This window comes from Rhinolophus hipposideros, assembly GCF_964194185.1.
Source record: "Rhinolophus hipposideros genome assembly, chromosome: 6".
Classification (NCBI taxonomy): domain Eukaryota; kingdom Metazoa; phylum Chordata; class Mammalia; order Chiroptera; family Rhinolophidae; genus Rhinolophus; species Rhinolophus hipposideros.
Genome location: NC_138052.1, coordinates 95574421 through 95596263, shown reverse-complemented (window position 1 = coordinate 95596263; position 21843 = coordinate 95574421). Strand labels below are relative to the sequence as shown.

At 48.4% G+C, this 21843-nt stretch overlaps 1 protein-coding gene across 1 annotated transcript in view; it reads right to left on the bottom strand.

Annotated features, from left to right (window-relative positions):
- Positions 1-21843, bottom strand: part of INPP5D (inositol polyphosphate-5-phosphatase D) — a 107796-nt gene that overhangs the window by 50408 nt on the left and 35545 nt on the right. The window contains exons 3-6 of the mRNA XM_081052373.1: positions 11476-11626; positions 9007-9178; positions 5645-5785; positions 1111-1198 (exon numbers count right to left, since the gene is read on the bottom strand). Coding sequence (XP_080908499.1) covers positions 1111-1198; positions 5645-5785; positions 9007-9178; positions 11476-11626 — 552 coding nt within the window. The remainder of the gene's footprint in view (positions 1-1110; positions 1199-5644; positions 5786-9006; positions 9179-11475; positions 11627-21843) is intronic.

Below are 21843 nucleotides of genomic sequence, written 5' to 3'. Positions count from 1 at the left end.
TGTGCAGCAAGCCTTGCACCAGCTGGAGCAATGTACTGCCCAAGCCCACATCTGCTTAGATTCCTTCTAATGAGCAGCGACTTTGTCTTGTCAATTTCCCACAAACGTATTCTCTGCCTAAAAAGTATAAAGAGGTACCTACTGCAGTTCTTTAAGCCTCGTTTTATGATCAGAGTATCATGTTGTGATTCTCCAGGGTGCACGTATGGAACTGCTTTTTCTCCTGTTAATCTAGTCTGCGTAATTTTTATTATTTGATTACTAGTCCAGCCCTAAGAACTAAAGGCTAGAAGGGGGGAATTCTCCCCTCCTCTCCAACAATGCAAATGGCCAAATTGCTTTTGGAAAACCCATTTCCACTCCCAGCCATGAGAGGAGAGGCAAGAGCCCCCACCCCCGTGAGTCCCAGGACCCCACAGCCAAGCCCTGACCTCACCAGCCAACGTTTTGCCTTTCTGATAGGCAAGAAGGTATCTCCTCATTTTCAATGTCATTTTCTGGTTACTAACAAGATGAGGTTGAACACCTTTTCATGTGTACACTGGCCATTCCCAGTTCTTCAGGAAAACAACCTTCTTTGTATCCTTTCCCCCACTTTAAAATTTGGGTTGTTTTTACTGAATTACTTGCAGAAGATTTTTTTAAAAAAACATATGACTCCTTTGTCCCTTATATTGGTTCCATGTACTTTGAGATATAACTTTTGCTTGTGTTTAATTCTGCTGATGATAACGCCTCTTGTTACACAGATCTCTGCTCAGGGCACAACTTGGCCTTAACCCCCAACTAGACTGTGAGCAGGTGTCTGTGGAGGGGCACCGTCAGCTAACTTCCTAGGGCAAGAGGCAGGATCAGGAATTTAGCACTTCATGTGTTTCTTTCAGTTTCAGAAGAGAAAGGATAGGGAAACGCCCTGCCTCGCCTCGTTATACAGCACTAGTAAGCAGTTCTACTGATGAAATAACCTGAAATCTTTATTCCTCAAATCAAAATCAGGCAGTGGGGTGGGGGCGGGGCTCCTTTCGGAGCCCTTGGAACACGCACTAGCTCCTCTTCCCCACCTCCACCCCCAGTTTATCAAATTCATCTCTCCAACCCCCAAATTTTTACCTGAGGCCGTGGACGGAGGCCTGGGGAGAGTTGCTGGTCAAACAACCTCTGCAGAGACTCCAGGGAGGGGAGAGTCCGGACGACTTCCCTGTGGGCAGGGGACACGGTAAAGGTTAAGAATTAGTGAGGACCCGGCTGAGGCATTCCTGCCCCGTCTGGAGCCCCGTCTGGCAAGGGCAAGAATCCTCCCCAGAAGAACAAGTTCCCAGACTGTCAGTGCTGGTCCCCCCTAACCCCCCCAGACCCCCACTCCTTCCGGTCACACACCCCAGACCAAACTGCCGTGTGGTGTGTGGACCCGATTTACCTGTTTAGCCATACATGGCCCATAGAAAATTTGGATCTAGAATCACAAAACTACTTTGAAATCACTTAGCAATCCACCATTCCAAAGTTTACTGTTGATAAGAATCACATACACACAGCAAGTGTTAAAAATGCAAATTTCTGGGCCCCAACCTGATTGGGTCTGGAATCTGCATTTTAAATGTGGGCCCCAGGGGCTTCCGGTGCCAGCTGTTAGTGCTTTCAGGTTCCAGTCCCTTCCCAGCAGCTGAGAGGGACGCCCACAGAGATTTCCCACGGTCTCATCTATTGACGATGCCAATACCAGGCTTTATCGATTCTTTGTTCCCTTCTCAGCTTTATTGTTTTAAGCACCGTGGCAGACAATTTTGAGTTCTATTTTTCACTTATTTCACCAAAGCCTGTTCATGTTTTTACATAGTTAACTTTCTAATGGTACCAAAATAGTCTGTGGGGGAAATGTGCCCAAATCAATTGCTAGGTATTTGGGTTATTTTGAAACCTTGGGGACCATAAATAAAGGCTGTTCTTAACAGCTTTGTTCATATAGCTTTTCTTTTCTTATTTTCAATTGCTATTTTAGGATAAGCAGAGATTAAAGCTCTTGATCAATATTGCCAAGCCTTTGAGAGACGGTACTAGTTACAGGGCCATAGACACTGTGCATGAAAAAGGGGACACATACTAAACCTGACAAATTAAGGGGAGGCCCACATGGCAGGCCCTACAAACTCAGAGATGGAAATCAACCACATAGGATGGTCTGAACAAGAAAATCCCTAACTAAAGGCGGGTCATGGCCGGTAGCCACATCGTTGGCCTGCAGCTTCCTTGACAAAGGTCAATCTTTAACTTAAGTGAGCCTGCCTATTGTCTTTTTGCATCTAAGATAACAGGCCCTTGGAGTGGCAGAGTAATCCCTTTTTCCAGACCCCTCACGGCACAACCCACTGCACCAGAGCACGAGACCACAGAATGCCTCATTTTTATCTTGTTCCCCCGAATACCATCTCTATGTGCTATAAAATGTTAACTATCCTGTGCCACCAATGCAAAAAAAGTATGTTCTCTCTCCATTTTACTTTTCATCCAATCCCAGAGATGTCCTCACCCCCCACCCTCTCTTATTTTCTCCCTCCCCCTTAATCTACCACCAATGGATTTCATGTCTCCTCCTTTGACTCTAATGTATAAAATAAACTGCAGAGCTACCATTCTCCAGAGTATTTTCTTAATCCATTGAGATTTTCCTTCCCGGCAAATTGTTGTCAGTTTGGCTCAAATAAACTCATGGTTTAATCTCTACAGGTTTGAATGTTCTTACGTTGACAGCACTGTTCGAGCCTGCTCATCAGATGTACTGTCTGAATTCTATTATTTTCTTTTCTCTCTCTCTTTTAGTGGTTATAACATTTCAATATTGATGAATTGATTTGCCCATCTTTAAATTCTAATGTCATCATTATTTTTCTACAAGGTTGGTTTCTACTACTTTCTATTTGTATAAACTGTTCATGTCCTTTATTAGTTTTCTATTGGGATTTTTTTTTTAGTATTTTTATACTTTGGTATAAACTCTTTATATATTGCTTTGCTGTTTTGTTTTTTTTTTTAATCTAGTATTTTTTTTTTCCATTCTGTTGTTTTCATCCTAGGTGGGCTGGATTCCATTATAAAATGATTTTTAATTCTTTATTTTTCATCTTTTCCTCGGTAATTTTTTTGCTTACCTTAGTTAAAAATTTATCATTAGTATTTACTAGTGAGCAATTATCTGCTCATTTTAAATTGGTTTCTCACGCACTACTTTAAAAGTTATATGTGGGTTTTTGTTGTTGTTGTTCAAGAACCTACTGTACTTTGTACCCCTACACCTAACCCAGATAGGCAATCATTGTGTCAGTTCCTTAACTCTTCTGTGGTTTAGGAGATGATTTTAAAATGTCTAGAAGTAGCTATATTTTCATAAAAATCTTTAAGAAAAAGTATACCTGGAACGAATACAACACTGTGTTAGCTGTATTTTAATAAAAATCTTTTAAAAATAAATAAAAATATCTAGATGGTTGGGTGGTTGTGGCTAGTTCTGTTATTTATTTCTATTTCCAGCATGTTGTGCTCTGGGAGTACAGAATGAATGCTTTCATTTTGGGTGTACTTATATCCAGCTGCTCAGTTAGCTGCTGGGTTCTTATTTTTAGGATCACCAGCATGCTAAAATTTTTGGAAAAAATTCTTGGATCCACTTAGAAGTAGAAGCATGTAATTAGCACATTTTCACAATTTTTTTTTTTTTAAATCTGCAAAGACACCCAGTGCCCTTAAATGACATCTAGGTTGAGTTAATCCCAGGTTAGCAGTCTTCTCCTTGGAGATACTGGCTCAGAATTTTTATTGTATCATCAAGGAGTGTGAATAACATTAAATATGGCAATTTATTAAAGTAAGTGTTGACTTTATGCATTCATTTTCTCTTGTGGTTTAGAAAACATTTAAGAAGAGTTTTAGATGTTGCTATTTGGTTGTCCTGTTATTTGGATCTTTATGAGGTCTCTCAATTCCTGAATTTAGCTCTTTTAAAAGCCTGGGAGAAAAGTTTTCTTTTATACATTTAGTCATCAATTGAACGTCATTTTTTCCGGCTTCCTCCAGAGCCCATTCCACCCACTATAAGTTGAGCTCTATGCCCTCATTGCAAAGACTATCAACTTTTTATCACACATTCTTTACATATGCTTATTCAGTCCTCCCTGATATTCGGCTCTGTTTTGTGATTTGATTTTCAAATTTGATTTGACGATTATGGGTTTATTTTTATGGCCTGCAATGAAGCAGTTAAAATGATGATGAAGTATTTTTGTTTTGGGTTTGTTTATTTGTTTATTAAAATCTTTACCCTGCCCTCACTTACTATTTCCACACTTTGACATCCTATTTTAAAATTCCACTTGCATGTCTTCTCGTTTCTCCATTTCAAAAGTTACCAAATATTTCCAGACGCTGCTGAGTTTATTTTTTATGTTTTCTCTGGAAAAGTTTCTGTCTGATTCTAGATAACCTAATTCCGGGTTACAAATCTTCCTTTAGCCTATGTTCTGCTAAAGGCCTTTGCTTCAGATGCATGTGGTGACATGGTAACAACTTTTCTGCAGAGGAGGCTTCGGACCGTTTCTCACGGCTGTGTCTCTGTGATCATCCCGTTTAGGGAGTTGGTGTCGTGCCAAGTGGTCTGAGTGGACAGACCTGGTCGTCTTTGGTGCCATCGTCAGTGCCCAGCTCCTCTTCCTGTGCCCTACCTTGAAAGGCCCAGCCTGAGTCCCCTTTTCCCCGCAGTACCCCACTGTCCCCCAGCTTTAAGCGCCAACTGTATTCCGATGAGTCCCAAATGTATATCCCTATCCCTGAGGTCTCTAACTTCTAGAATAACATCTTGGTTGGCGTCTCAGCTGGTGGCATGTCTAATAGCACCTCAAGCCAATGGTAGCTCAGAGAAAGATACCGCCCAACTCAATCCCCCTGGACTTTCACCTTTTCAGTAACTGGCATCACCATTCACTCAGCTGCTCACTCCAAAAACCTAGGGGTCACCCTCGATTTTTCTACTCCTCATCCCATTCATTCATTTAACATAAAATTAAAATGTGAAATAAAAAAATCTAAATGAAATTGGAATTTTTTCCAATTGGTCATTCAATGAATTCAATATCAGAAAACTGAAGTTTTGGTGAATTTGCTCAATTAAAAACCTGCCATCACTGGATATCTTGGGCCATCACCATCATACAGAAAAGAGGCTGACTTTAGTTTATTTCCTCTTTGTGCCCTACGTGCTTGTTGAATTTGCCAGCTGCAGCAAGAAAGAAGACTAGCCCCAAAAGTCTTAAATGCTGGTTCCTGAGCGAGTGTGAAAGGGCTGGCAGTGTCCACCTGCTCACCTCTGTCCATACCAACTGGCTTCAAATTGAGAGGAGAGGAGAGGAGAGGGGAGGGGAGGGAAGGGGAGGGGAAGGGAGGGGAGGAAAGGGGAGGAGAGGGCGCTACAGTTAAAATACCATGAAAACAAAACCTCGAAAGAGCCACAGAGATTTTTAAGCTCCTACCAACTGTGTGATTATTCTGAGTATACCGGCGGTGTCGGAACAGCCAGGTACAGGGGCCACTCTGACGAGCCAATTCTCTTGCTCAGCCAACACATCCCTCCCAGCCCCACCCCTACAGGCACCATTACCCATAGAGTTCCTTGCACAGGACCACAGTCAGTTTCTTCAGATGAGGGAGATTGCTGGAGCCCGTCTTCACAAAATCAGAGTCCAGGGTGAGCTGAGTGCTTAAATAATCCTGGATGGCTTTAAGATGCTCTTCTGGAAGCCTGGAAAAAAAAAAAAAAAGAAAGAAAAACGTGTTTATCCTGTTTATTTGGCCACAAACACCAACAGTGACAAGAAGAAATCCACGTTGTCAGAGTCTCTGGCTGAGGCAACGTCCTTCGAGGGAACATCCACACACCAATGTGCTTCTCTAGTTCTCACCGGAGAGTAGAGAAGCAGGTGGGAGCAAGACTGAAGTGTCCAGCACGGCAGATTGCACATCACCCACCATGAAGGCTTATTTCCAAAGCCAGGGTTTGGAAGGAAATGATACTGGTTGGTGACTGGGAAATGTTTATCCTTTAAAATGGAGATGAAACAGCTTGGAAAATCTAGTGCGGACTTGTTTCCCTCCATCTATTCCTGAAGACAGGAGCTGAGGGCTGAGAGAGGCTCTAGTCAAGGAATGGTAAATGGTTCTAGCTCACATGCCAACTGCACAGTCATAGCCAAGGGCGACCTGGATCTCTGGGTCAAGGAGGTTCCAGGTCATTCTAGGCTCCGTGAGGAAGTCTCTGTGATGAGAGAAGGGGGTGGGGAGATGGTGGTGGCAGCCCAGGTGCACCGCCCTCGGCCTCCTGAGTCTGGTCCAGCCCCTTCAATTTATGAACAATGCCATGGGACTGCAGGCAGGGCTTGTCCACTGAACATGGTGACCCAGCGTAGGAGGGCCCAGGCTTCATGGCACCACAACCATCACCTGGGACTGATCCTACCTCTACATTCTATCTCCTATGTAGCGCCCTTTCTTGTTTTTTTTTTTTCTGGGATAACTTTTGAATCTTGATTCCTATAATAATGAGAATTAATCACAGCAAGTATTTCCTGAGCATAACATCCGATCCTAGTCACTCCGCTAAGCACTTTATGCTCATTTTCCCCTTAACTTCTCAAATCAATGTTACAAGACAGAGATTATTAGTATTCCTATTTCACACACAAATGAGGAAACTGGGCTCAAGGACGTTGATTTGTCTGTGTGAAAAATTATTACGAGCCTTAAAGAATCTTTGTTCTAGTCTTGATATATTATCAAGTGGAAACTAGAGGTCACAGGTTTTTTTCTGTAGGATCCTTGAATAACGAAAAGCTACTGCTCTTAAGATTAGGAAGGGGTGAATTAGCCCTTCTGATTTACTGAGGTCAAGATCAGCAATTCCTTACGTAAGAGTTGTCCTAACACTTAGGTTTAACCTATGCTTATTCTGAGTCTTCACATCACAAAACTCCAATTTCTGCCTAAGTTCATTTTACTAAAAAGGGCAAATTCTCTCCTATAGTAGCATTAAGACATATTTTTAATAGTTCTAATGATTATTGACTTGTAACTTTGAGGCCGTGACTTCGTTATAGGAAGCTGTATTTGTTAAAATGTCTGTTGTAGAAAAGTGTTGACATAAGATGTAAACTGTTTATCAGAGAAGGTTAATTTTACTCAGCTATCTTGTTTTAACTATGACCTAACTGATAGATCTAATTAGCTTGCACAAAAGACTGTGCAGCTTGTCTTGTAATAAAGAATAATTTAAAGGCCGTCTTCTATGTAGAAAACTATTTTATAAGCAAAGTGTCACCATGGGCCATCCACCATGCTCCATTTACTCATCCCAAATCCAAGTTCCACTGCCATGTTAGCTAAAAAGCAAAAACCAGAGAGAGCATGCCTCGCCTGCTTACAAGCCCTCTTAAGGTGCTGCAGAGAAGCTTGGCTGCATATGTTGTCGACTTTCTGGAAACTGGGCTCTGGGGCCCAGCTCACTGCACAGCTTCACTGCATGGTCCCATGGTCTCTTGGGCCCTGTGGCCCAAGAGCATACCTGTCCCTACAGAGGAGGCACTGGAGTGGGAGACTCGGGAGGAATGGGCAGATGGTGGCACCATTGGGCTCCTTGCCTATTTCCCCGAGGAGTGCACTGCATTTAATCTGGAGAGAAACGCAAACTCAAGGACACTAAACAATGGGCGCTGCACGGAATATTTTAATAAGCATTTGTTATTTAGACGCATATATCAAGATAAGGATGATAATGTGCGTGTCAACATATTCAAAGCATGGGATATTTAGCCCACGGACACACAGCACAGGTAGCTCAGAGTGTGAGGAAAACATAGCCCAATAGGCCTGGAGATGAATCAGAGGATGTGTCCATGTAGAGATGTAAAACACCAGGTATCTTAGCAACTGGGTGGCTTGTGTATACCTTCAGGTGGTTCCTTTATCTGCAGATGGCAGGTAAGGAGCTCTGGCTGCCTCAAATTGATCTTTCTAATTGGAGATGATACAGCAGCCTTGCCACAAGGACATTTTTGGGGGTTCTTTTTCTCACATAGAAACAAAAATGTTTTTAAATTATTAATGCGTGGAAGTTCCTAACTTATTCATTCATTCGGCACATACATAGTAGTGTGTCCCTGCTCTACGCTAGGTGACATACTGGGCACTGGGAACAAAGCTCCCCTCAGGGAGCTTCCTTCCTATTGAAGCCAGCCCCCTGACCTGTCTTCACAGTTGGGGCCTCCGATTTGGAGGGGCTAGTACTGCTAAGAGACAAACGGGACCAGATGGCAAAGAAACTACAGAATTTCATCAGTGTGGTCCAGCAGGAGCCTGTATGGGACCACATAAGGGACCAGATCCCGAGAACCCTGGATCAGAGCGAGTACAACTTCACGTGTTAGAATGATAGCATCGCACACCTCACACCACAAAGAAAGGAGCACCACACATGGAACTATTGGTCTGACCCATTCACTGGTGACAAGGAAGGTGGCCCCCTTTGAATGGGGCCCTGAGCAGGAAAGGACTGTGTGGCTGGTTCAGGCTGCAGTGCAGGAGGCCCCTCTGCTGGGTCTCCTGACCCAGTAGATGCCATAGTAATAAAGGTATGTGTGATGGGGAAAGATGCGGTCTGAGTTTACGGCAGGACCCAGTAAGGGAATCGCAGCACAGGCCCCTGAAGTCTGGAGCAGAGAACTGTACCCCACTCCATCCCCAGCTCCTGCCATGCTGTGGGGCCTGGCGGAGATGGAGCCTCTGAGCAGGACCATGCAGTGAAGCTGTGCAGTGAGCTGGGCCCAGACACACCGTCAGGAGGGCAGTGGGCTGCATAGCAACAAGTTCTAGGGTGGAAGGGGTACCTCCAGGAGTGAGCCCAGAGGGAGCTGCCTGGGTATTGTGGCACTGAGGCTGGCCTCTCAGGGGACCCGCCAGGTAGGGACTCACCCACTAGTGTCCATGCTCTGTAGTCGCTGAAACAACGTCTCCGAGAGGCTTGGCCGGCTGACCTCGGCGGCTCTCAGATTCTCGCTCACGAGAGGGACCTCCTTGGACTCACATGGCGCGGCAGATAAAGGGATGTTTCTCGGTGGCAGTTCAGGTGGAGACGGGACACCTTCTACCCAAGAGAAAAGCAGGAATGCCATTTGGGCTAAGTGCTAGCTTCTCTCCACATCGCCCACCTATAGAGAGATCCCGTGTCCTCTGTGCAGTGACCCTGCCAGACATGCGAGGTCCCGGCCACTGTACCCAGTTACAGACCCATCTGTGTCCACACTGCCCCAGTCCCCACTCCCTCACTGACTCCCTGACTAGACGGCGAGTCCGCTGAGGCAGGGACCTGGTCTTAGTGGTCGTTGGCCCCAGGGCCTAACACAGTTTGTCCCACCGAGGCGCTCAGCGAACACCTGACATCTGGGGTTAGATGGCCATCCCAGGCAGAGCTGCTGGCCTTGGGCAGGTGGAGCCAGCAGCACTAGGCAGCTCAGCGGGATGGCCAGCTTGTGGGCTGAAGCAGGGGCCCTGGACCCAGCAGAGGCCGAGTCCCTAGAGCAGGAGCAGGGTGGGCAGCAGGCAGGCCCCAAACACACTGCTCCTCTTTCCCACCTTATCCCCCTTTCTCTGCTTCCTCTCCAGCCTCTGCCCTCCATCTCTCTCCCCCCAGCCCTTCAGAGACAAATCAAAGAGAGGGAGGTCCCTTCACCCAGAGAACTGAAATATGACACAAATGACTTGAACTCGGGCTGAGAGGTGAAACTCCTGGCCATTCACCTTTAGGAGGACGTCCATCCTGCAAGTGCCACAAATAGGTGAGGGTCCCGAGCCCCTGAATCCGGAACCTCCTGCCGGAGCCTCTTCCTATACCAAATGGCCGCCCCATCGCCCAGCCACAGAGCCAGCTACGTGGGGGCACCCTCTTTAAAGGATGAGCCCTTCACTTCCTCGCCTGGCCAGGCCACTTTGGTTCCTTAGATGGTTGCGAGCCTGCTTTGAACCTCGTGGGGACTGCAGCGCCTTGAGAAGACCCACGCTTCATTTGGTGAGGTGGAGCCAGCAGTCACAAGACTGGGTTTCTCTTTCCAGCCCTTACAGAAGGTGCCAGGGTCTTTCTCCAGGTGGCCACCCCGAGAGGCAGAAGAGCTGGGCTGGGATGTGAGGGAAGTGAGGACACGTGTGTGGAGGGCGTTTCTGCAGGATGGGGCCAAGGCCAACTGGGGACACCTGGGGGACAAGTGGTCATGGCGTGGCCCTGGGAGTAGCCCTGCATTCACATGTGGACACAGCAGCTCTGGCTATTTCACAGTGGAGGGCATCTCTTACTCAGTTGACGGAGGCAAGAAGAGGCGTGGTCTGCCTGGGTCCATCTCAGCCTCCATGGAACTGCAGTCCTTGTGAAACCCTCTGCCCGCCCCAACCTTCTCTACAGAGCTGGGCAGGCTGCTCTTCAGAGCTCATCCTCTGGGGCAGCGGGTGAGCTTTGCAAACACTTAAAGCGGGTCTCCAGGAAGGTGCGCGGTGCCCACAAGCCAGCCCACCGGAGTGGGAAGATAAGGGCACCCTGCCAGGGACAGCCTGGGAGCCAGCCCAGGGACCTCAGCGTCTCTGGTCTACTCTGCCCTCCCTTGGGGGTGACCTGGGGGACCTGGTTGTTTCCAGGCCCTGGAATTTAGAAGGAGCCCTGACCAGTTGAGAGGCTCAATTACATATCTCAGGTTTTCTTTTAGGAAGATTTTAAGGGGAAAAGAAGTACCCCCCTCACCCCCCGCCACATCCCGCCCCCATAAGCTCCCCCGCTGAACTGCCCATCTCTGCTGGACTTGTTCTGTTGGTCTGTGTCCCTCCACCACTTAAAGGGCAGGCCTGACTCTCACATAATTTTTAGGGTCTCTACTTTTTCCTTTTAATGATGATACAAAGAAACACCTAGCTTATCCTTCCAGTTAGGTGCAAAGAGTCCCTACTCCTTTATCCTCTTCACAGTGAAATGCAGCTAATTATTTTGATGATGATAGTGGTCGCTGCATTTATTGAGCACTTACTGTGTACTAAGCTCTGGGCTCTACATTTATTGACTCATTTGATGACCCTGAGAGTAGATATTATTTTTACTGTCTCTTTAAGAGAAGTCGGTATGTGGTTCAGAGAGGTTAAGTAATTTATCCAAGGTCACACAACTAAGAAGCTGAGGAGCAAGAAGTCCAACCCAGATCTGACTCGAGTCTCTGTTCCTAACTTGTCCTTAGCCATGATGTCACACTCTCTCCCTCTGATAATTGGACCCACCTAATCTATAAGCACTTGTGGTGAGACCAGCACCCCAGGACCTCTCCACCATGGCACTTAGAGCGCAGGGTCCCAGAGGTTCCTCTCATGCCGGGCAGCTGCCAGCTTCCTGCCTTTCCCTGTCCCTCCTACCTGTCTCCTCTTCTGGCTCATCGCCTGTGTCCTCCTCCTCCAGCGGCACGGGATATTGCAGGTGGGTCACCAGACCCATGTTCTCCTTCTTGTAAAACTCGATGAGCTGGTCCAACTTGGTGAAGAACCTCATGGGGACGCCTTCGGATGCCTGAGGACAGAATCCCAAACAGAAGCATGGTTGATCTGGCTAGGACATCACCCAGCCACCAAGGCCACCTGCAGCGCAGGCGACAGAGTGACCGAGATACAGAAAAAACCCTGGGCTCCTATACCGTGTCTGCTGGCCACGCCCACACCCTCACATCCTGCCACCAGCGGCCCCAAGAGCCAGTCTGCAAAAGGCACAAATAGGACAGTTTTAAAGATTTCTTTCCTTTCAGTTAAAAAAACAAAAAAGAACACAAAAACATTTAGTTTTTAAAGTACTTTGTTATACAAGTGATATATTTTTGTTATGGAAAAACTGGAAAATACAGAAGTAGAAAAGAAAAATCACCTGTAGTCCCACAACCTTGAGAAATCTATTTTCAGTAGTTTAGAATATGTTTTGAGAGAGAGAGAGAGAGAGAGAGAGAGAGAGAGAGAGAGAGAGAAGAGAGAGTTTGGTGAGGGGAGTTGTTCCCCTTTTCCCCCCACCCCCAAATCATTTATTTTTAAACAGAGGAAAAACCTATTCTAGCAATTGCTTTGCTTTTATTTTTATATTTTTTTCATTTGCTGTACTTCTGTTTCTCCAAAGCCCAGAAAATGAGTCAGCACAAAAATCTTCCCTGATTTGTATCTCTGTTGCTGATAACAGAGGAGCCTTTGGGTAATTCTACTGGGCTATTCAAATGCCCTGGGGCCAGGTCTCCTTCCTCTTCTCTAGGGCTCCAGAAAGAAATTTGAGGAGGTCCCTTGGCGGCCAGGCTCTCTTGCTGAGGCCCTGCTTAGCTGAGAACCCCACCCTGCCGAGGCCTAGCCCTTATTGGTTCCCTTTGAGGAGGTGTCAGGCATCAGGGCAGATGGGAGAACGGCAAGTAGGAGACTTGCCTTCTCATCAGTGCTGTACACTACAGCTCAAACCAACGTGTCCCAACATCCTATCTGTCCTCCCTGTCCAGTTCCCTGCTCTGTGACTCCTTAGTGCTCCCTGTCTCAAGGGATGGCAAGATCATCTCCCCAATGGCCCAGCCAGAAACCCAAAGGCATCTTGGACTTCTCCCTTCCTCTGGCACCGAAGGCAAAGGCAGACAGAGTGAGGCAGGGTGTTGTGTGTTGTGGCCCCAGCCAAGGAGATGCTGAGTGAGACAGCAACCCCAGGTGGGGAGGAAGGTGCAGCTGGGCTCCAGAGTGGGGCAGGGAGCTTGGGACAGCTGGGCGGGAGCAAGGGCTCTGTCAGGCTGTTGGTGGACACAGGGATGAGTACCACAGACTTGCCCGCTCTGGCTCAGGCTTCCCTGGTCTCGCGGGAGCACAGCACCCGTGCTCCTAACACTGAGTGCCTGTGATTCACCCCTGTTATCATAACCCCCATCATATCAGTAATTTTAAAATGAGTAGAGAAGGTGCCCTCTTTGGGGTTGGAGGTCATAGGTCTAACTACTCCCCTGAGCCTACCAGCTCCTTTCTTGCTAAAGACACATGGACCCATTGCATGTGGAAAAGGAGGCCAGTGGGCAAACAGGGTGGAAAATCCACCCACACTGGTGAACACGCGGGGTCTAGGGCTGAGCACCACTGGACCATCTCTACTTATCTACCTGCAAGTCAGGTACCTATCGCTCCAGAATGGTTGGGAGTGACATGGGTGGTTGGGGCGGTGCCCTGGTGTGGCCAGTGAGGGGGTGGGTCTGCTCCAAGGGCAGCCACACCTGGGTGCCTAATGAACCCTGCTAAGTCAAAGCCAAGAAAGTCGGGAGTCCGGGGCTTCAGGTGGACCATAGGCTGCTGGGAGCACTGGGGTCCTGTGGGGGTGGCGGTCTGGTCAAGTGTGCATGCACCTGACTGTACACCCCACAGTAAGGGGCCAGGTCTTCTTACTGTTGTACCCCCAGATGATGCCAATGTACCTGGCTGTCTGAGGTGCTCGGCAATTAGTGGTTGGACTGACCTGTGTGTTTGGGTCAGGATGACAGCTGTGCCTTTGGAGCAGGAGGAGGGGTGGTCAGGGAGCACCCTATCTGGGTCTGGGACTGGGGGGGAGGAGCACAAAGAAATGGCTTGGGGGAGAGTAGATAGCAGGGGAGACCCCTCCCCTCGCCACTGATCACAGATGCCAAAGGCAGTGCCTTTTCAACAATTTAAAATACAAAATGTCTGAGGAGAAGGTTGTCAGGTATATCAGTCAGGTCCTGGCAGGAAACAGATATCCTGTTAAACTGGGAAACTTGGGGAGAATTTAATGGACAGGACACAGGGATACAAGTAAGAGGGTTGCCACAGCCAGACCTAGCAACAGCAGAGCAGTTACCACCGTGGGACCGGCCGCAGGGGACGAATAAGCGTGGGAACCCAGGGAGGACTGCCTGGTAGGAGCTGTGGCCCCCAAAACCTTGAACACAGGGCAGGAGGTCCTCTACGCTCCCATCACCGATCTGTGCCTCGCATTGGCCAAACCCAACTGGCAGGAGGGGCTCAGAGCACACAGCCGCCACTCAGCTGGTCAAGTCCAAGGTGACAAGCCATTGGTGGAGGCAGTGGGAAGGCCAGCCTGCTGGTCCTGCGTGTACAGTACAGTCTGTGCTCACACCAGGAGGGGAACTGGCCACACTTCCCAGCTGGAAAGGGGGCTGTCCTTGATCCTTAACGGTCAAGGCCTCCAGACTTTGTTCCTCATTCCGCAACCACTGGCTTCCTGAAGAGATTTATCAAGTCATTTTGAAACAAAGAAGAAAACCCTGAAGCCCCACGTTAGCTGTGCACTGTGAACATGAGCCCCACACAGGGACAGACACCTCCCGGGTAGTGCCTACAGATGCCTGGATTTCTGCTCCCTGGCAACTTTCCCACCGGGAAAACATTCCTTGTCTTGAGCTGATCCCTAGAGTACATGACTGACAGCTTGATTGTGAACAAGCAAAGAACAGCATTTCCTAGTCAAGTCGGCCTGTTAGCAGATGTCCCTTTGGGGTTCGTGGGATAGACAGAATGGACATGAACTTAATGTTTGTCCCCAAAAGTCACGCAGAAAACAACGTGGTAGGGATAAGTTCAGATTGTGAAACAAAATGCCTATCTCTTTTCCAGCCTCCTTTTAAAATCTCCAGGTCTATGGAACATTCCAGGCACGTTCCAGCATGGTCATTTCCACAAAGGCCCTGCAGACAGCTCCCCACCAAGCCCAGATGTGCCTGCCTCCCCACAAGCTTATAAGTCCTGGAAGGAAAGGGATCTTGTTTGGCTCAGCCTCGTCTAGACCTCCAAGCCCCTTGCCGGGGTAACCACAGGCCGCACTGCTCTTTGGAGGAGAGGGCACATGCAGGAAATGGAACTCATGATGGAAAAGTTGTAAAAGGAGACAGACACGGATTGCTACGCTGGGCCCTGCAGCAAGGGGCCCCTTCTCCCTATCACTTGGCACCGGAGCTGACCCAGGTACCACACTTCTGGGGAAGGTACAGAGCAAAGGGAGAGAGCCACGTCCAGCCGCAGGGGTAGAGAAGAAACCCCGGAGTCTTTAGAATAAAAGACAGCTGAATGTCCAGTGTGTTAGAGGCTCAGGGCTGTGCACTCTGAGAAATGGCCTGTTTCCAGAAACAGTTCTTGGGCTGTGACTTTCAGACACCCACTGAAGCGGGGTAGTGGAACAGGGAGTCTGCAGCACCGGACAGGCGGAACTTCCCCAGGGGGTAATTTTAACTTCAGCACTGTCTGCTGCCTGTAACTGGGGAACCAAAATAGGTTCCTCAGAGGAGGAAGCCGACACGGAGCCACGGGGTAGGGGGCTGGGGGAGGCGACGGACACCCTCCTCAAGGTTCTGCCAGCCTTCGCTTTAATTGAAAAAGCATATACAATCATTGTGGAAATTTTACAAATGATGGGAAAGTATTAAAAGCAGTGGGGGAAAACACCTGCTCACGATCCCCCTATAGCAAAGCACGTTTTTCCACGTTCGATGAGAAAGTCACTAGGTAGGTCTTAAGCAGGGTGACATTATGAGTTGGCCGCTGTGAAGAGAATGGCAGGAGGGTTGTTGGGTAGCTGGTGTCATTTTCCCCCCTATTTTCCCATGGAGGCTGGAATGGCATTGGAGGTAAGTGTGGGGCTGGGTTCAGTCCAGGCCCCGGAGCCCCCCAGGCCCTGGGCTCCCCACATCCAACACAGAAGCACCACACTGATGGAACGAGTGAGGAATTTGGCCATCCAGACCCCATCTGTGTTCTGAACATGACCTCCTGCCCCCCAGGCTTTGAAGCTGAGACCCAGCATGGTCGCTTCCACTCAGAGATCAGCTCAGCAGGGGCTGGACGCCTCCTTCCCATCGTCCCTTCCCACTGCCACACCCACCTCCTCCCAGCCCTGCCTCTGCCAGCCCCTGAAATGCTTCCTTTGGTTTTTCTTCTGCCCTCAAGACGGTTCTCAATCATTAATCAGCTCCTCCCACCACCCACCTCTTCCTAAGAATTAGACTCCAACTTGAGTGAAGACGGGGAGAAGCTAGGAGACCAGATCATGGGCCTTATGAGCCCTACAGATTTTGGATTTTGTGCTAAGAGTAATTTAAGCGGAAGCTGGAGGCCCTGGCAACCCCACTCTGGTGCTTGAATGGGGGAGGTGCGGTGGAAGCACAGGGGCCAGGATGGAGCTGGAATTAGAACAGCCAGACAGACACTTGTTAGACTTGCTAACGCACCAGGGAGGAGGATTCCAGACCTGCAGCTTTAGCAGGCGATGCTGGGGGGAAGGGCAGACAGGTTTGGGAAGAAAGTGGCACTTTCAGAAAGTGGAGGCACTTTCAGGTTCAGAAATCCCTCTTCAGCCATATGGTCTAGAATGAACCCCAGGATGTGTCTCCTTAAAAGCCAATCAGCTCTTCCCCATCCCTTTTCCTTTCTTCTTTAAAACACATTTATCAGTTTGCTTCCCTTCCCTGCTCTCCCTTTGAAGTAGCCAGGGCCAGTGGGATTTTGGGGGCTGGGGCCGAGGAGGTGGTCGGCAGGCAGAGGGTGAGCTGGGTGAGGAGGTGATGAGGGCCTTAGAAGCTGGCCTGGCCAGGATCCAGGGGCCACAGAGCAGGAGACTGGCTCCACATGGGGACGGGAGCAAATGATAAAATCCATGGAGATATGGGAGCTGGGCTTCTCACTGTCAGAGAAAGGAGTTAGGCGAGAATGAACTCTGCTGTGTCAGGTTGGGGAGGAAGCTCCAGGGTGTGAACTCTCTACAGGTAATACTGAAGCAGGTGTGCGTGTATCTGCACACACACGTTTCCCAGCTCTGTCTGCTGAGACGGCCTGGAAGCAAAGACACCCCAGTGGCAATGAGCCCACCTAAGGACACTCTTCATGACCAGAACCAGGGAGACATGGCTGGTTCCCGGGTCGGGGCAGGAAAGGTATGATGGCTTGGAACATCTGCTGCCCCCAAAAGTAAGGGAATGTTCACACAATGATGAGGCTATGTCAGAAGGATACAGGAGGCAGGAGACAGCTGCGAGGACAGTTGAAAAGACCATCTGACACAATCTGAGCATCACAAAGAATAATAAAAATAATTACAATCAATTGAATAAAATATAAATTCATGAATCTGTATTGATATAAGTAAGTGGGAATGGAAATTTGTTTCTCACAGTAAATGCCAATAATAACTGTTGAAGGAATGATGGAAATAGCCACTGTTTGGCAACCATTGTATGAATGACTGATTTGGGCAAGAATCAACAGATGCTAAAAACACTACAACGAGGGTGAGAGTTTGTGGAGGAACGGGTATCTACACAATCTCAAAGTATCTTCCCAGAGAATAGTTAACAATTCGAAAGGGAAAAATTGTAGCTTTACCACAAAGAAACCTGGCAGACACCACCGTACCGAAGTGACAAAGTTGACTTTGGTAGTAATGGGACAAAGCAACACTACCTCCTGAGATGGGTACACGGAGAACACACTTTTATGGTACTCCTGCCAAAAATGCAGCACCTGGACCCAATCCTGTGGAAACACCTGAAAACCCCAAGTCGAGGGACACGCTACAAAATTTAGCCTATTCTCTTAAAAAATGCCATGGTCATGAAAAACAAGGAACTGTGCCCAGCTACAGGGATGTGATAATTACATGTAGCATATGATCCTGGATTGAACTTTGTTCCAGAGGGGGAGATTATATGTGTATATTACATATAATCTTTTACATTTATATCTTGCTATAAAGGGCATTATTAAGACAGTTGGAGAAATTTGAACTAGGTCTAAGGAAAAACACATTGAAATATTTAGGGATAATGGGTCATTGTCAGCAACCAACTCTCCAATAATTAAAAAACAAATAATAATAATAATGAGAGAGAATAGTAAACTTACTATGCTAAAATGTTGATTGGGGAAAGCGAGTGAAGGGCATACAGGGATTCTTGGTACTATTTTTGAAAATTTCCTATAATTCTGAAATTATTTTTAAAAAAAGTGAAAACAAAAAAAGACAGGTTGGAAATAATCTGTATTTAATCTGGATGGTGGTTACAGGTAAACACTTTTTTGAGCTATACACTGTAATAAAAAAGTTTTTAAAACCTTAGCTTACGTGTGTGTAACCTAGCTCATTTAATTCGTATGTGTGCAAGCACATGCTCAAAGGGAGATGGTTTTAAAAGGCATCTTGTCTAAAAGCAACTGGTTGTTTTTGTGTCTGTTTTTGATGGTACAAAAGCATTCCTAGTCTATATCCCTCTGAAGCTTTCTGTACAAAAATGACATCTTGGAAACCTCTCTGATGCTCCGATAACTGTAATAACACTCACGTACCAAGAATAGGAAGACAGCCACAAGGAATCTCAAAGTACAAGTGCACTGAGGTGAGGGGGTGGTCACAGCCCCACGGTCACCTACCAGTGGGTACAGCTTCTGGGTTGATGTGACTGTTCTTGAGCCTGACCAGAGGGGAGGGGCAGCCCTCGCTTTGATCACACAGGTTTTGCAGGCTGAGTTGGAAACCAAGTGTACTGGGCATTGTCTTGGCGCTGAAGCTGGGCTCCTGCAAAGGTCCTTTCCATGGATGAGCAGGGCAGGTTCTGTTTTGTGGCTGGAAAGATGGAAGCCTGGGGTGGGGAGGAAGGGCAGGACACCAGGGTAGATGTTGACATAGCTTCTGTTCTCTCCCAGCAGCCCTGAGTCTGGTTTAGGTTCTGGGGTGAATGAGAGATGGAGACTGATAGCATGGACTTTGGGGGGAGCAGAACCTGGCAGACTGGTAGACAGGGCTTTTGGCACCTGGCACAGAGCCCCAGGCAGGGACAGGGCCCCTGGTGTTCTCATGGATCACAGGGACAGCATGAAGCTTCTTCATTGGTCATGCCTGCCACAGCCCTGTACAAGCAGGAGCTGATGAAGGAGAAAGGACCGATGCTCTCTGTGCGGTGCCTGCAGCTGGCCAGCCAGTGGAGGGCACATGGAAGGGTCTTCCTGGACGTGTCAGAACTATCCATGGGAACTTTCGAAAGGGCTGCTTTCTGGCAGTCAGGCTGCGGGGCCTGGTGTGCAGTAAATGGCTTGGGGTTGTGGGTTCATGGGCTGGATGGCTGTGAGCAGTAAATGGCATTTGGAGGGCAGAGGAAATGGGTGGGAAATGAGGGCTGTCCAGGCTGAGGGGAGCAGGATCTCCACCTTCCCTCAGGTCTCGTTTTAAAACAGTGACCGATCCCATGAATCAGTTGCTAAGGACAAAAGATAGGTCATGGTGGCAAGAACACAGTCCCATTCTGTCCTGTGTCAGGGAGGGGTCCCTTTGAGGGGTCTCTTGGAACCGCTCTGGCTCTTCCCAGGTGAGGACCCCACTCCCCAAATGGAAGAAACTGAACCTGGATCAGGTGTGTTAAGTATGTTGTCTAATTTATATTATATCCAATATCACAGGTGGGTGCCATAGCTCCAGTGTACAGACGAGGAAACTGAGTCTCAGATGTTGAGCGACTTGCCTGGGTGGTCAGAGACATTGTCAGGAGAGCAGGATCCAGGGGAACATTTCAAGACAAGGAAGAGGATGGAGGGGGTGGGTGGGGATCCGTGGACTTTCTGGCTAGACAGAAGGTAGAGTACGGCATGTAGGGTGTTAAGACGGGGGTTGTAATGGTGGCACTACATCTCCTATTTTGAGATTTGGATCTCTGTAATTTAGCTTGGGACTTTTTGAAAGCTTTCTTTGTTTTCTTTACTTCCTTTCCACCAAATGTCAATGATTCTGCTTCCTATCGGTTTCCTGTGCAGTTTCAAGGGTTCTGTGTACTTCCACCACGCAGGCCCTGTGACTTAGGAGAGAGATTGCATCTGTGTGGGATGTGCTCCTGGCTCCAACTTAAATCTACATAACGTATGATAACCAGTTTAACTACTTCCCCTATCCCAAGGGATAAAGCGGAACCCAACAGAAAATTCCATTACAGGCCGAAGCAATTTACATCCTGTTAGAAAATATAAAACTTCAGACAAAGACTCCATAGAGTAGTTTGCAGTAGTTTCCAGTAGACTCTGCCCAGCCGACCGTCCTCGTACTTTAATAAGTCTTCCTTCTGTAGTTCTACCTGACTTGTGAATCCTTTCACAACCTGTTAGCAAGCACCACACGTAGGGAGCTGCCAACTCAGGGTGGAACCAGATGGTTAGAGATTCTCCTGTAAACTCAAGCCTCCTGGGGCTCAGGGCTGGGTTTGGTGTTGTGAAACCCAGCATGTGGGAGGAGCTGGGATCCTGGGTGGCAGCAGGCCTGCCCTCCGTGCTGTGGTGGCCGGTGGTGCTGGTGGGAAGGCTGGCATGTGCTGTCTGTGAGCACGATCCTATCTTTACTGGCCTGCTCCATGGCAGGTTCCCCAAAACCATACATCTGGGGGCTTGAAGAGGGTGAAAGATGACACTGGGCTCATTCAGAGTCTCATGTGCAAAAGGAAGTGAGTGATATGGTAGCTGAGAGGAGACCTGAAACTTAAAGAAGAACTCAGAAACAGCCAAGCCTGCCCAGCCCCACACATCTCCGGCGGGACATTGCTGCTCCTAACTCCCAGCAGGCTGCCCACTGGGCCCTTTCTGCCCAGGATTGGCGGAGTGGGCTCTGTCTTATGCTCAGCCAGCAACTGGGGTCTCCCACCAGCCCTCACTTCCGGGAGCTCGGTTCTTCAGATTTTCCTTTGCCTTGCTTTGGGCAGACTTCTAGGAACAATTTGGCATTGCTCTGCACTCATTTCTAAATCCACATCCCACCCCGATTCTCAGAACCTACACTCCTTCCTGGGGCTTTTTAATCCCACTCCTCAACCCCACCCCAACAGAGACAGCAGCCAGCAGCCCTGTCTAATATAGTCTCCCACTGGGGAAACCCCATGCCAGGTCAACTCCCAGACTCTCCCCGGGCTAGTTTGCTTTATCACCTGTGAGCTGGGACCCCCACTGGGATGTTGAGATTGTGAGGCCCCAAATCTCTGCCTTTTGCTCCCCAATGCCTGTGACGTGGGAGTAAGTCCTGTGCTCACCTCGCAGACCTGCATAGCTTATAAAATGCTTTGAACTTCTCCCATCAAAGGACCTGCACACTGGAGGCTGGGAAACTCACACCTCTGGCTGGTACTGAAATGACACTCTGAGATGCACGCAGGTCTCCCAGTGGTGTCTCCAGAGCAAGGGGGCAAGGGGACCGGGGATAACAATGCCCTGTCAGCATGTGGTCTGTGTGACTGGATAGTGGAACCCTGATCTGGGGACCTTAGGCCTACAGTGAAGACCCCCAGAGAGGATGTGTCCTTTAGTAGAGTTACAGTTGACAACTAGGAACCATGCATCACACCCAGCTCTACAGGGAGGTTGTGAGCTAACTATGGAACAGGTTTCCGTGCGTTCTCCACGAGTTCACAGAAACAGAAGCCTGGCCCAGGAGGGAGGAGGTCTGTGGCAGAGGGGCCTTCCCTGTTACAGAATTTTGCAGCCACCCCCACATCATGGCTTCTTGCCACATGTTGGACTACAGTGCAAAAACTTTACATCTTTGCTCCACTGATGTTGGGCTTGGTCACGCAACTTGTTTTGACTTCTGCAGTGTGGGCTAAATGCCAGTTCTAAACTCCAGGTTTCATGGACATTGTGGGTTTATGCTTGCCTCTCCTGGGCCCCTGTGATCTGTCATAAGAAGAAATGCCCCAGGGACCCTGTGGACCAAGAATAAAGAGCTGAGGGGCAGACCTG